General features: G+C 40.1%; 1 protein-coding gene across 5 annotated transcripts in view; it reads right to left on the minus strand.

Moving 5' to 3' along the window:
- ELMO1 (engulfment and cell motility 1) overlaps positions 1-15,724 on the minus strand; it is a 316,899-nt gene that overhangs the window by 95,031 nt on the left and 206,144 nt on the right. For all 5 annotated transcript variants that reach the window (XM_063157015.1, XM_063156989.1, XM_063157023.1 and 2 more), the window contains one exon: positions 8,383-8,519. In XM_063157015.1, the coding sequence (XP_063013085.1) occupies positions 8,383-8,519 (137 nt within the window). The remainder of the gene's footprint in view (positions 1-8,382; positions 8,520-15,724) is intronic.

Here is a 15,724-nt window from a genome sequence, read left to right on the forward strand (position 1 = left end):
GCATCATTCATCACGATAACCTCATTTCAACTGAAACAAAATATCCAAGACATCACCTCTCCCCCCTTCCTTCCCTTTTTTATTTGCCTATAATAAGGTCTATAGTCTGGGGAGCTCTCGGGCTGAATTCCATGCGTTGTGATTCACAAAATGAAAATCTGGTATTATATGCCCACTGACATTCACATCAGCAGCAATTCATGCAGCAAAAAGCCATATGCCATGCACCTCTGATTTAACTGTACTACAAAAACACATCCTAGAAAGAATAAATAAAAATACAGAGACAAGAGCGGTTCCTGGGATCTGATTATTATCCACACTTTTAGACAGGAATGACAGGGGCAATATCACAAAATATGCTGTTTTGGTGACAGTGCCAGTTACGTTATATCATTTCCCTTCACCACTAACACACTCTACATGCAACTGAGGCATTTTTTTTCCAGTGCAAAAGGTTTCTGTGGAGTAGAAAAAGAGCGGTTAGCACAGATAACCTACACTCGGTGTTCCTCCTCCGGTTATTGGGCTTTCCACTCAGTCATCTTTTTGAAGACTGAGAAAGTTTATTGGTTTGATCAGCACCCACTGAGATGAAAATGAAAAGTGCTTTGAAAGTATGAAGTACCAGCAGCTTTAAAAATTATAATCTCCAGGGTGTTACACAGACCTGCATGTATTCTACAGTAACACACAGACTTCACTAGAAATCTGGGGGAAAAAATCCCCTCTGCCAACAATGGCTAGGTTTTCCACAAATAAGCAATTCCACTGCTGAAACCAACACAGTCTTTCATTACCAGGGAAAGGACAAGACTAGCTGCTGGCCAAGGAATGCATTACACTAAAATACTCTTTTCTTGTTTTAAATAACAAATGTTTTGTTGAGACATCCTTCCCTTCCCTTGATTTTTTGGCTTGAAGAGTCCATCTCTTTGTTGGTGCACCCATCCAGGCATATAAATGGGCAGAAATCAAGCTTGAAAATTATTTTCCTTTTAAGGCTATGCCCTCCATGAAATCATTGCATATGTGGTCACTGGAGAAGGACTGTTCATCTGTAACTAGATATGACCCTACTACTAAGGACTTCCAAAGCCTTGTGGCAAAGACAAAAAATAGTAAAGACACTGTTTTAAATGAAAAATGTCTTTGAACTAGAAGAATAGTTCATAAGCTACAAAGTGCAGGAAAAGGGCAAGTTAGACTGCTTCATTATGCAGTCTAAGTACTTAATTTTCACAAATTAGTTTTAAAAATGTATTTGCATTCTTGACAATGCTAGTTCAGACTGAAAATTTTTCAGAAGGAAGCAACCATGTAGATTTAAAAATGTGATACTGTTGTTCAATTCTTTTGAGCTTGACAGCCCTGATTTTTTGGGGTATGAATACTTAAATCTGATTTTTACAGACTGATGCCTCAGTAAATGGAAAGATGCCTCTTCAGCATCTTAAACACCCCTTCTCAGGTTCCTGCAGCCAGGAGCAGCAGATGAGTGCTATGGGACACATTTGGAGATCTGACAGGTGGAGATAAATGCACGGAGATGGAGAAGACTAAGCAGAGCCATTCCTAAGTGAGCAGCTGATGAAGGCATACATTTGGAATATCTAGGCCACAAAAAGAATAGAGGGAACACTGACCAAATGCTAGGGAAAGGTCTTAAACAGGCTCTCTCTGCATCACATTAAATTGCACTATTTAAAAAAGTCCATTCTGAAGGAAGAGGTTATTGAATGGAATAGACTTGACAATTTTTATGCACCCAAATTATGCTTTCTAAAAGATTCCTATGATATTTGAAGGGAGTAATTTCTTCAATTAAAAAGTCTCATTTTCTCTGTAATCTATGCAGCAGACTTGCAAAATGTTAATTGCCACAATTTTTTTATAAATCCATGCATTTCACAAATAATGATACAATATATTTATAGCAATTATCTGTTTCCAATAAAAGTTAATAAAGTGCTATTGGCCTCAGGTGTGAAAATGTGGGATTTAATTTGTGCTAATCTGCCCCAGCCTGGGGAATACTGAATTCATTCTATGTGAGAATAATTTATTTGCAATATCCCTGAGTGATATAAACAAAGCATTCTCAAGGGAAGGTGCAATAAAGCTAACAGAGAGGTGCAATCATTCCACTAGCCTGGCATTTCCCAACAGTAAAATCCTAACAGAACAGCCTTCCAAAGCTTCTCCCAAAAGAAGTTAAATTCATCTGCTTCAGGGCCATAAGAAAACAATAATGCTTTGGAGAGCATCTGTGAAGAGCTATTTACCATCCCCTTCTTCTTTCATTGCATTGAAAATGAGGTGACAAACAGGTTTAAAGACTGACCAAAGGATTTTACTTTCAAGTTTGTCTGAATTATTTTTCACTTGATTGAGGTAATGCTTCTTTCATTTTCTGAAGCTACCATTTGCAATCCTTCTCCAGGCCTCCCTGTGCAGCTGGGTGGGGGCAAAGACACAGAGAGAGGAAAGCATCCCTTTGGGGCTGGAGCTGCCACTGCCTCTGTGCAGGGTGATGGAGGGGGCTGGAGCAAGTGGCCACACATCCTGGTTCTGATTTTGACCCTGCAGCTGCTTCACTGCCCAAGCACTTCAGCTCTGGGTGCCTTTCCCTCCTTCCTGTAAAGTCCGGATTATCAAGACTTGGCCAAGCCGGCAAGGAGCAGAAAAGTGCAGAATGTTGTTGGTGCCACTAGAGGGGATCACTGGAGCATGCTGGGGACCGGCTGCTCCCACTGGAGTGACGCAAATCCCTGTCACTTCCAGGCCAGGCACAGAGCTGCCATGGCAAGGACTAGCATTAGGACCACAGGGCTCCAGCCAGGGGGGCATTTTGGGCAGGAGCTATGCACAGTCTGCTCCTTGAGTCTCCCCAGTCTGCAGTGCACCCAGCAAAGCTGTGACAACTCTGCCACATTGTTGCTCCGGCCCTTTCAAAATGACGCCCTAGGCCTTCTCTTCCTTGCGGGTAGCTCACGTTAACTGATAGTGGGCTTGGCCCACCACATTTTCACAAAAACCACCGCTCACACAAGTTTGCTTCTTAAGAGCCATAGTCATATTTTGAACCCAGCCTTCCCCAATTATTCATCCCTACAGCTGCCAAAACCATGAGAACACCAGAGAAGCTGAGAAACCTGTGGCATGGCATTTCCAAACCTCCACCGAGGAAGGAAATGGTATTTTTCATTTTTATGTTACACCTGGTTACCTTTTCTGTTATCTTGTCAGCGAGCAAGGAAAAAATGTTTGCAGAGCCTGAGCATGAGCCATAAACATCTTTTGTGGTTATCAAATGCCTCTGTGTTTGCTTTGCTATTTAATTACAGGACTCACGTAGGGCATTTATTGTTTGCATCTGTTGCCGCTGTGAACAATGTCTACTCCTCTGATCTCCACAAAGGCAGTTTGTTATGTGCATGCCTGTCAGTGGCATGTTTTATCATCTTGCTGAGCAGACCCCCCTGCTGCAGGGGGATCCAGTGCTGCAGCTTGGTGTGTCCCTGAAACAGCCAGATACCACAAGGGCAGCTCCTCAGCAGGTTGCCTCTGTGAAATGGATACTAGCTGAATGCTGAAACCTGTTTTTTTTAGGTTTCTGAGAATATTTTTCTTATTACAAAGTATTTTCTTCTTTTTCTTCTATATTATGCAATATTATTACATATTCTTATTAAAAAATACGTTTGCACAAAACATTTAAAAGCTCATGTTCTGTACTGTGATGATCTCAAACACATGTCCAAAGGGCAAATTAACTAAATCTCTAAGTAACAAGAAAAATGCATTGGCAGCATCATTACCCAACCTTGTCCCACTTTCCAATTCCTCAAACCTGTAATTTTAGTGAATGCAGTGGATTTTTGGTTTTCAAGCACCTTATATCACAGTACTTACAATTTTTTTCAGTTTTGGTTCCTCCAATTTAACTTTAGCCACACTGGAATGATAATCTGCATCTTGTTATGAGTAGTCATTTCTGGTCATCTAAAACCCAACAACAACACTAATACTAATAAAATCAGCCACATTATGCCCATTCTCTGTAATGCAGCTTCAACACCCTGCTAGCCAAGTCAAAAAAAATTGTCTTTTTCCTTCCACACTGGGACTTGAAGCAGTTATTTTTACCCTTAATCTGCTTTTTTAAAGATGGTACAACACAAGGTACAGAATTAGCAAATTGCTTATTCTGTTCTGCAGGTTTAATAAGACAAGTTATGGCTGCAATTAAAATAATCCATTTGCTCACCCTTCCTCCTATTAGCATGTGAACTTCAAACGTATGAAAAGCAGCTGCCTGAAATCTCTGGAAAAAAGAGTTAAGAGGATAATCTTGTCCCCTGTACAATGTCCTACTTGCTGTCTCCTTGTATCCCAAGAAACAATATGTGTACTTTACAAGAAGACCACTGAAGGGATATCAATCACAGTGTAAATCCACATTAGGGCAATCCAGGTGCATTTACTAATGTACATCTAGTGGGGATCACCAAAAACTTTTCCTTTGGGAGTATGCTTTCATTTGGCCCCATGGGAGGAATTTTACTGTCCAGCAGGTACTTTGAATTCCCCCTACCACTGTGTTGGAAACAAACCATAGACCTCAAAGCAGTTTAAGGATTTCTCAGTCTGTGTGGCAGCAGAGTCTGATTACCCTGGCAGAGTGTAGGGTGGTCCCTATAAGATGGAAATCTGACTGATGGGCACCTATTGAAATGGGCAGGCTGCTGATAAAGGTTTCTAGATGCTGGATGTGAGATAACTCAGGCCGGCTTTCTTACAGTCAGCACTGACTCCAAAAATCAATACAAAACACTTTCTTCTGCTTTAATAAAACATGTAGAAGTATGTAAAGCTTGGAGATTATATTTTCAAAGCCATAAACCATGCTGCTTGCTCACAAATGACTTGGGAGAAACTTGTAAAGTGGCCTTTGATCATCTGTAGGCTCAAATAAAAACAAAAAGGTTTCAAATGGAATTGTTGCCACTTGCATGTCTATCTATACAACTGCATCTTAATTTCTCTAGGAAACTCACAAAACATGAATTATGCATGTCTTAAGATGTTACAAAGGCATAATATAAGCTTATCTGACTGTCTGAATTATTCTATTCAGATGTCTACTAGTACATAGAGACTGAAAAAAAGGTTTTAGCTCTGACAGTGTCATACTATCACCATAGACATCAAAGGACTTTTTCTTATGCAAGTGTTGGCAAAACGTGTGTCTTTTAATGAATAAGAATTGGATAAAGCATGAGATCATAAATGTCTCACTAAAATACCATAAAATACTTCCAACTGTGAGCAAAGAGCCAGTTTAATTATTTTTGAAAATTTCAAAATGAACAAACCTATGTGGAATCTCCACACCATAAATTGAAAAATCACGATGGCATGGTATGCCATTTTGTCATCAAAAGGAAGTCTTAATATGTGCCCTAAAGAACCCTTGAGAGCAGGCACTAAAACCTGAGGGGAAATTCAATCACCTCACTTCTTTTAGTGCCTGTCATTCCCCAATTCAAAGAGGAGGAAATAATTCTTTGTATGTGCACACAGACCTCCTACAGACCCTCAATGTACAAGTTACTGTGATTAATCAAAAGTTTGAAATTAAACTAAAAAGCTCATTTTCTTCAGTTTTGATTAAACATCAAAGCAAGCAGTCTAGATTTTTTAGCAGAACATCCAGGTCTCAAGAGTTACCAATCAACATACTGAGACCATCTAATTTTGTTTTGGAGGTTTTAAGGAAGGAAGGGACAGAGAAAGGAATAAAACAAATGATCCCATCAGACAGGGGGATAGTGAACTAACAAAGTGGTGTTTCATACACTACCATGACAATCAAGTTATTGAAACTGAAAAATAGTAACACAAAGAGAAGATGGGAGATTTTATCTTTTTTTTCACACAAGTAAATTATTGCATCTTGTGAGGTCTGTTCTCTTCTCCACCTCTAAAAGGACAGACTGAATCCTCCCCAGCCCCACGTGGCCCTTGCCTGCCAAGTTTTCAATAGCGACTGCCCAGAAATGGGTACCCTTAGCACGCAGGGAAGATGCAGACAGAGCACTAACATGCTGTGATCACCAAAGCCTCCTGCCAGGTAAGGATAAAAAAAATGGAGGTGCTTAGTTTGGTAAAGCCATGGGCTGCACTGGCTGCTGCCACCCAAAAGCAGATGGGTAAACCTTGGGTACCACCATGTAACGTGCCAGCCCCCACAAGCCCTCCAGTGCTTCACAAGCCCACACAAGAGCACAGTTTGCTGCACTCACAGATCCCTTCAGATGTTTATCAGCTGAGTAATTCACATCACCACCACGTGTCATTTGAAGTGGATAAGAGCACAAAAATTTCCTTATGACTCTAAGAAAGGATTTAGATAAGCAAAACATAATTAGAGAAGTGTTAGAAATGAGAGACTCAAGAGCTTAGCATTCCCTCCCCTTTGCAGAAACAGTTACAAAATCAGGAATTATTTCTGCAGGCAGAGATCCTGGGTTCAGGATCATGCAGCACAGTGCCACCACCAGACACAAACCCTGGTAAGCCCAATGGCAAATGTTTCAGATTTGCCCCACAGAGTTCAGAATTGCCCACGTCTTCAATGACACATGCAGTAAGACACAGTGCCAATGTTACTGACCCTGACAGAACTGATAGATGAAATTGCAGGACTATCAGCAACAGAAAGCAGAAGGAGCAAACTAGTCATATCAGAGAAAAAACTCCCTGATCTCCTACAAACCTCCACAACAATGCCTAACATTGCAAAGTAAATTTCTTTGTTTTCCTTTTAGGGTGACCTGGGCTGGTCCCAGAAATGCAACCATTCTTTATCTGAATTCCCTAGGATTGCTAATAATTTTTCAACTCAAGTTGTGGGAAATTATGTAGACAAATCCTTCTTCTACTGAGACAGAAGGCCTGTAAGTAATAGGCAGCTGTTGACACATTTATTTAAAACAACCCCATATTATGAATTAGTCTTTATAAAGTTGCTTTTTAAGGTCTTGATTTTAGCAACCCTATATGGTCCAGTGAATTATCTTGCTATTGCTCCTTCTGTGTTCCTGGATCATTAGGGAGGAGAAGCATGTCAAAAATTCCATGTAAGAACAAAGCTCTAGGTCATCTGGCCACAACAGCGTGGATATTGGACTTCCTTTCTCTCTTTAGCCAGGGCTCTGCTAGTGCTGCCAACTAACTTGCCTGAAAGAACGCAACAAAGGTTACTCCTCACTGTGACCTAAAAATTCACCTTCACTCTGAAGTAGAAAATGGACATTGGGACCATTTCAATAACAGGCAGTTCCAATTAACAGTCAGGCATGATCATTCCTACTGGCTCTAACATAACTTTTGAGTCTGGTGACTTCAGGGCACTCATAAGGCACGTGCTGACAGAGCATGTTTTAGTCTCACTTTTTTCATTCCCAACCAACAGTTCTAAAACCAACATCTCCCAGGAAGAGGCTCAAGATCCAGTCAGAGGATGCCAATAAAGATAAGCATGACAGCTGGCCATAAAAGCATGAGTTTGCCATTCTTAGAAAATGCCAGAGATGCTGTTGAGCCTCATGGTAAATTGGGTAAAAATTGGATGTCTAGGGACCACTGAGAAAAACGTGTTCTTTATTGCTTTTCTGAGCATCAGAAGATTGGCTGAAGCTTCCAGAATTCTTACTGAGGAGCTTTTTAGTTGAATTTTTATTTCACTGGTTTTGAGGGTTTTTTGTTTGTTTGTTTGTTTGTTTTGGTTTTTTGGTGGTTTTTTTGTATGTGGTTTTTTTATTTTTTAATTTTTGTTGATTGGTTGGGTTGGTGGTTGGTTGTTTTTTGTGGTTTGGGTTTTTTTTTTTTTTTTTTTTTGTTTGTTGAGATTTTTTTGTTTTTCTTTATGTTTTATCAGGCTAAACTGCACAGCACTCTGTCATGATTGTGTCCACTTTTGAATATTTTATCACTTTAGTGCTCACATTAAATGAAAGGGATGCACAGAATTATCACTGCAGTACTCTCTCTGCATTATTTACAACCTTGGAGGCTGCAGCACTTCAGCATAATATTGCTAACATAAAAAGGCAGAATTTCCCCTCAAGCCAGGATTTTAGTCTCGTAGTCTGCAGTGCAACATGACTGAAAAAGGTCTGTGAACCTCCTTCCATCTCCCATCATCTATCCGTAACTTTTTAAATGCTGGCATCCCGATGTGCAAAGCATCCAAAGAGATAAATCTCTAGGCTTTCAGCAGAATGGGAATTAGGAAATCCCTGTGTCTCTAGGGAAGAATACATGGCGTTGTTTCACCATTCTGCCCAGTTATTCCCACCCCACCCTTTTTCTTGCCTTGTTAAAGTCCTCTGAAGTTGCCCTCATTTCCTTCCATGTCTTGTTCAAAAGCTGAATGCAGATACAGAAGAACTCCTCAAACGATCTGTCATGGGTGAAGAACATGGGGTGGAAATCGTTGCAGGTCTCACTGGCTAAAAACAGAAAAACAAGGGGGGGTGGAATAAAACATGTACAGGCAGGAGCTTCAAAAAATAAACGTAAAATACAATCAACCATGAAATTTAGAAAGTAGCATATTTGAGTGAAATCCAAGTTCTTGGAGCAATGGATGTCAAAACACTACTGCGAAAAGCCAGCCTTGTTCTAAAGTCTTAAAGACAGCAAAACACAGCATAGACACCTGTCTTTAGGAGACTGGCAGCAAGAAGAGGGAGCAACTACCTGTTTGCCTGAATATTCTCTCAATGTTTGTCATTTGTGCCAAGTTTTGTAGCTCACTCTGGGACAGAGAGACAAAGAGAAGAAGCTCATCAGAAGAAGAGCCTTCCCCACTGCTATAACAGCATGGTCCATCTTGCCTGCTGAGAACCAAACACCAGGGCCCATCACTCACAAAACAGGATTAGATCAATGTACACACTGAAATGTGAAGCTCTGCTGACACAGCAGATGATCTACCATATTGCACAGAGGTAACAAGAAAAATGTTGACAGATATAGAGATGAGAATATAACTGATTAAATTTGTTCTTTGAAAATAACCAGAATCAAAAGCAATGGATCTTCTATAAGCTATCTCTTACCTGAGACAAACATAATAAAAACCAAACAAACAAAATCAAAAACCAATCCCCAAATGTCCTTATTTTTAATCAAATACTGGCTTTAAGGAAGTAAAAAAATGAAGGAGCACTGTAGTGATGATCCCAAAATAGAAAAGCAGGAGTGTGCTGTGATTCTCCTTGAGCAAAAAATGAATTTTCAAAAACTAAGGACTGAAGCAATGCTGGCCTCTGGACACATCTGAGCAACCTGAGTAGAGAAGGGCCTTTAGCCAAGGACTGAACAGAATCTTTAAACTCTGCCATGACTTGCAGGGCCACTTCAGTAGGTTGCATATCTATGTTCTGAAAAAGGCAAATAAAAAAGTAAAGTTGAATAAACTTTCTCCATATACCTAGTCCCCAAATCTCTCAGCTTCCCCTTTCCCCCCTCCATGAGAGCTCCTTTGAACTTTTCCAGCAGTCACTCATATGCTTAAACAGCATCATCTTTCCTTACTTATGGATCAAACAGCCACTACTTAGGCAAACTTCCTCCTGTAAAAGGAACCTCCTCCTCCTCCTTCTGCAAGAACACCAGAATTATCAAGCACTGGGATAAATAACATTTTCCCAGGTCTGAATCACTGTCTGACATCCACTTTCTCTCACTGGAACTGGACAAATTAGAATTAAGACTGTCCAGGAGGATGTGAATGGCTCAGGCTGGCTGACTCTGCACCAGCTGCAGACACCTGGTCTTGGTACCTCTTCTAGCCACAAAACTCCCCTTTCAGTGTGTTCAGTTACCTCTGCTGTAGGAACATGAATTGTGTGCAGAATCACCTGAACCCTCAAAAATAAAAAAAAAAAAAAAAAAAAAAAAAAAAAAAAAAAAAATAAAGGTTTCTGATCTTTCCCAGCATGCAGTATTCCAATCAGAAAGCAAAACTGAAGCTTAATTTTAACATCAGATTTACTAAGATCTAATCAATTCTTTAGCTATATGGCAAAGATGGGAATTAAATTTGGAGCACAGGTTTAATTCTAATCAAGTAAACTCCATTTACTTCAAAGGACTTGCAGCCAAGGGGAATTAGTCAAAGTAGGGACCTATATTTATGAGGAACAACTCAATCTCTTCAGAAGAACAAAATGCCTCAGGCGTGCTTTTCAGAGCACCTTCAGCTTTCACTCATTCCACTGGAGCTGCAAGGGCTCAGCACTTCCAATAATCAGACCTTCAGCCTGCAATAATGTCAGAGACACAACAGAACAGATTCTCAGAGGGCCCTTGTCTTTAAGTCATGAAATACCATAATGATGAGTAGAAATAAAATAACACCAAGCAGGAGAATGCAGCCAGTACCTTCACTGTATAAATCACAGCACAAAACAAGGCAATAACCCTCGACACGCACTGGCCTCTCTGATCCTCCTCAAAGCCTGAGCTTCTCACTGCTCCTGCTCATAAAAATCAATAAATCAAAATTAATGGAAAGGCTAGGGATTCTCACAAAATTGATCATTGGTTCTAACTCATGCCTCTCATGATAATCAGCCTCTAACTGTATCTACTATGCTGACTGTTCTGCATGCAGAATCAGAGATGCCACCTCTCCCCACCTCATTTCATAAGTAGACAAGGGATGGTGTTTTATGCCTTTTAGTTTCAAAATGAAAGAGTAAAAATCACTGTTACTGATATAAACTGAGAAAGCTGGGCCTTTCAGAAGGCTGGATGAATATCTTAAAGCACAAACAAACCCTAGGAATAATTCAAAACCAAATGATGAACAGCTTCTTCAACATTCCAACCATCATCCAGATAGAAAAGAAATGAATCCAGTCTGCTTCGGCAGTAGCCTTTTGTGTGCCTTGAAAATTCTATCCACACTAATACAAAATCATAGAATTCAGTGGAAAAATCTTCAGGCTGAAGGATAACCTTTGTCCCAATACTTTCCTTCTCCTTTTGACAGGGGAGTTGAGGATGAAGGAAAAAGTGATGCTGTTGTTGCTAATACGTAGAGACCAAAGTAAGACTAATTTACAAACTGCTGTCTTTGCCCACTCTCTCCAGCCCCAAGTCTGCATCTCCAATATCAGAGCACTGCCTCTCTCTGAAGAGTGAGCAAATTTAGAGGCTGCTCAGTTTTACTGATTAAAAACTTCTTGAATTTATTTTTTCACTTACTTGCAATTTGACTAATACTAAACTAAAACAGAGGTCTAGTCTTGGAAAAATGTGGAGACCTTCTGCATAAGAACTGTGTGCAAAATTCTAGCCCTTAAGCCCAGTGCTTTCTAACCATCCTTTTCACAAGCAGGGACAAACCACATTTACAACCATATAAAAACAGCCACAGGGCTACAATGTGGAGACACAAATCATCATGATTATTCACCATCAAGTTTTAATTACGCCTCTGAGAGATCACCTTCAAAAGGCATGCCACAGATGTCTAGCCTACATAAATCAGGTGAAGATCTTGTTGATTTCCTATTCTTGGCACAATTCTTGGAGTTGTAGATCAATATGCTATCTCTCAGGATAAAAGTAGTCCCTCAAATTTCTAGGTGATCTATAGCTGGAACTTTGAGATAGAAGCTTTGTTCATTTCTCATTATAAATTGCACAGGCAAAAAAAAAAAAAAAAAAAAAAAGAAAAAAAAAAGAGCTAATTTGTACCTGGGAGTTTATGTGGTTCCTACAGTGCTTATTTTTAGTGTCTACCCAACACAATTTTGTCTGTCAGTTGCTTCCTAAATTACAATAAAGACATTCAATCATCCCAGACTGTTTGAGGAGTAAACAGATTTGACGTTATGTTGTTCCTCTGTGGATTAGCAAAAAACAACAGGGGGGAAAAAAGTGAGAAAGAAGAAAACAGTTGTACCTGCATTTTGTACCCCATCTGTAAACAGGGGATACAGAATATCATCAGGGTTGAATTTCTTTTAGCTGTGTCAAGAACATCTAGGTATTTGCATATTTTCATAAGCCTCTCTTCAAAGGCCACAGATTATGTGATGGTGTTTCAATAAGTGTTTTGCTTGAAGTATTGCAGAGATTTAAATTTCAAAGCTGCTGCGGGGAACTGAATATGGACAAAAGGGATTTCTCCATGCAAGACAGACTCCAGGAAAGGACCAGTACACCAGACCAGACAGCAGTATCACCTCACTGTTCAAAACAGTATGAACACAAGGCTGATTGCTGTAAGGGCTCATTATATTTTCCTCTCATGTTAAAAAGTTTACTACACATCTTCTACATGTGGTTTCCACTTGGAAGGGAAGGAAAAGATTAACACAATTTCTTATCTTAGATTGTTTTGTGGAACACTAGTGAGTTTCACAGAGATAAGATCATTGTGCCCCTCAAGCTAGAACAGCAGGCAGAGATACAGTGGTGCACCTCCGTAGGCAAGGTACTGCCCTTGATCTTGGGAAAACTCTGCTTCTCTCTGACTCGGCTAAACTGCTGTGTTCACATTACTCATCCCCCAAAGTGTCTTTTAAAATGCCATGTGGTCATTCTGACCTCTCTTGTGAAGTTCTTGAACTCAAGAAATGAAAAAGAGATGACTGTACTGGTATGAAAGCCATATCTATCATGAAGGGAATGTTTGAAATACCACCCAATCCATTATTTACAAAATCCATTCAAGATGCTATGGGGGATCAAGATGAGGTGAGTTAACAGTCATTTTTCTGTAAGTTTGAGGCTTGGATCCATGAAATTGGCAATGCATATGAAAGACAATCACAAATGAGACACTTCATTCAAGGATGTCAGCTATGTGCCATCATTCTACAAAATAGAACTTCAACAGACCTGATTAAGTAGACAATAAATAAAAGTGATAAGGTTGCTGTGTATTCTCAAATATCTCAAAAGCAGGGAGTCAGCTTAAATCAATCATATTATTCAGTCTGCCATCTAAACACGGTCACCTGGCAAAAATGCCGTCACGCAGAGAGGCAGGCAGACACCTGTGGTGAGGAGCCAGCCTCTGTGCCAGGGGTGGTACTAACAGCTCCTGTGTGCCCTGAAACTCATCAAGAAAAGCATCCTGAAATTGCATCAGAACAGTTTTGAAGTGAGGGCAGCAGTGATGCAGAATCCTGAGGGGCAGGTTTGCAAAGTCCCAGGGAGAGAGGGGTTCAAACACATCTCCCTGTCTTAAAGGTACCTGGGAGTCATGTGATTCAATCTTCAGAGAGAGCTGTGCTTTCTCCTCCCGAGCTGCTGCTTAATTCAGTGTGAGTCATTTATCCCTTCAGTTGTTTTCCCGAATTTCACAGAATGGAGATGATAACATCTCATCAGAGAGGAGGTGGGTGGAAAGAACCATTGCACTTTCAGAAGTGCAGCAAGAGCCACAAATGAAGTGGGTGCCATACGGACCTTGGAAATATCATCTCCACTTGGCATGGCTTCCTCTGGGATTATTATTTGCCAGTAAGAGAAGGACCAAAGAGCAACTAATTCTCACTAGCTCTCAGGAGGAGAAGCACTGTAATTTCTGCTTCTTCCTGAAGATGCAGTACAGTAAAAATAACTACTGCCATGACCATTTTTATATCCACAATCAAAAATTCTCTCAGTAATACAAGAACATATAAGAAGAAGAGCACCTAATACTGCAGAAATACAGTGATTGCCAGGTTTTCTATGCTACTGATCCCTGTGGTCTGCCAGCAGTAATTTGACTTTGGCTACCCTTCTGGCACATGATAAGGAAACAGTGTAATTTAAAGCAAGGAAGGCCACTGGCAGTGCCAGTGCAGTAATGAAGTAGTAATACTGCTGCCAATTGTGTAATTTTCTTTCCTAGGGAACAGTTCTTTTTAGAAAGCTCAACAAAAGCCACCAAAATTGCCTAGCAACACAGGGCTATAAGAGAGCTTCAACATTTTACCTTACCTGATCACATATTTAGTCAGAATAGAAACTATAAGAAATTGCTAAGCATGCAGCAAAACCCATCAACTCAAACTCCTGAGAAGATAAGACAATATCATGTCTCTAAACCTGTGAGATCCATAATGATGCTATGGAGGGAAACTGGAAATAAAAGAACACATAAAAGGCATCCTACATCTGCAAGTTTCTCAAGGCTGAGAATAAATTTTAATATGCAATGAAAAACAAGGATTCCATGAAGCTTCAGGACTAGGATGCTCATGGCATATGCAGCTCCAAGCTCTTCACTAACTTCTCCATATTTGCTTTAAAGGTGACTGCAGCTTTGTCAGAAAAGCATATCCTTTCCCCAATATATCATTAAATAAAGGAGCCACTCTAAAAATTCACCTCTTCCACTGTCCCAAATAAAAATGGAGAAAGAAGAACCCTGACTACTGCAGCACAACACAATGAAGCCCTGCACTCATCACTACCAACAGGTCCAGCAGCCCAGAGGTGGCAATAAGCAGGCATCAGACTCACTCTGCCACATCCAGTGGAGATGGTGAACTGAAAGAAATCAGTGGAGACAGTGGTGTCCACACAGGCTGGCTGACTTGGTGAAGATAACTCCCTTTGCAGCTCTCAGTAAATAGAGATTTCATTGTACCTCTCCTGCTTAGACCAGACCTGAAGGCTGAACACTGCAGTTTGGAAATGCAAACATTTCCAACCTGAAAGCCAAAGTACAAAGAGAGTTTTTTAAAAAAAGGGCTCTTATACGCAACTAGGAAATGAGATATATACAAAGATCATCATGCTGATAAGAGTTCCCCATCTTGTTCAAGAGCAGCCTATTTTTGTTTGTGACAAAACAGGTGCCAATTATAACTAAATCTGAACTGCCTCTGCAATCTGTCACAGTACACTGCTGGGCAACAGGAAAGTTCCCTGCTTCCCTCTTGATTCCTCCAGTACTTCCAGTCCTAAAAAAGCAGTAATCAATAAAAATAAGAAAATGTAGTTTTAAAACCTGATGGATAAATTGGAGTATCATCTTCAGAAGAGAGGGAGCACTTCATGTTAATTAGTCATGCACTTCAAGGAGAAAACTCCTTGAGAGTGGAAATTGCATGAAAAAAACCAAGAGCTTAAATTCATCATTCCAAAAAAACCCAAAATTATTCCTTTGGGAAGAAAAGGACATAGGTCCACAAGCACATATTTCTAATTGTGCTCTGACATATTTATAGTATCCCTGAGCAACAATATAGAATCATAGAATTATCTACATTGGAAAAGACCTCCAAGAATATCAGAATGCTAGTTGATTAATGTGAGAAATTTGCTTGGGGCCTATGAAGTCTTTATGGTCACTTTTAGCAAACATATATAAAAAGAGGGAAGTAGACATATTAAGAAAAATCTGTATAGAAGGTTGTTATGTTACCAAATAAACATATTACACAAAATTTTCTTACTACTTCTATGTCGGGTTCCTGACGTCTTGCAAAGCACAGAGGGTAATGATGGCCATATGAACGCTTAAATATACCAATCATACCATCATATAAAAAAGCATTTCTCACAATTTTTACTTGAAGTCCAGCAGACACAGGCAGTGGCACTGACAGAAGGCCAGCTAAGCTCAGACCTATGAAGGCAAGCACCTTCTCACATCTGTTCCATGTTGATACCCTGCTCCTTTGCCTGTTGCACC

This window comes from Melospiza melodia, chromosome 1 (assembly GCF_035770615.1).
Source record: "Melospiza melodia melodia isolate bMelMel2 chromosome 1, bMelMel2.pri, whole genome shotgun sequence".
Taxonomy (NCBI): Eukaryota; Metazoa; Chordata; class Aves; order Passeriformes; family Passerellidae; genus Melospiza; species Melospiza melodia.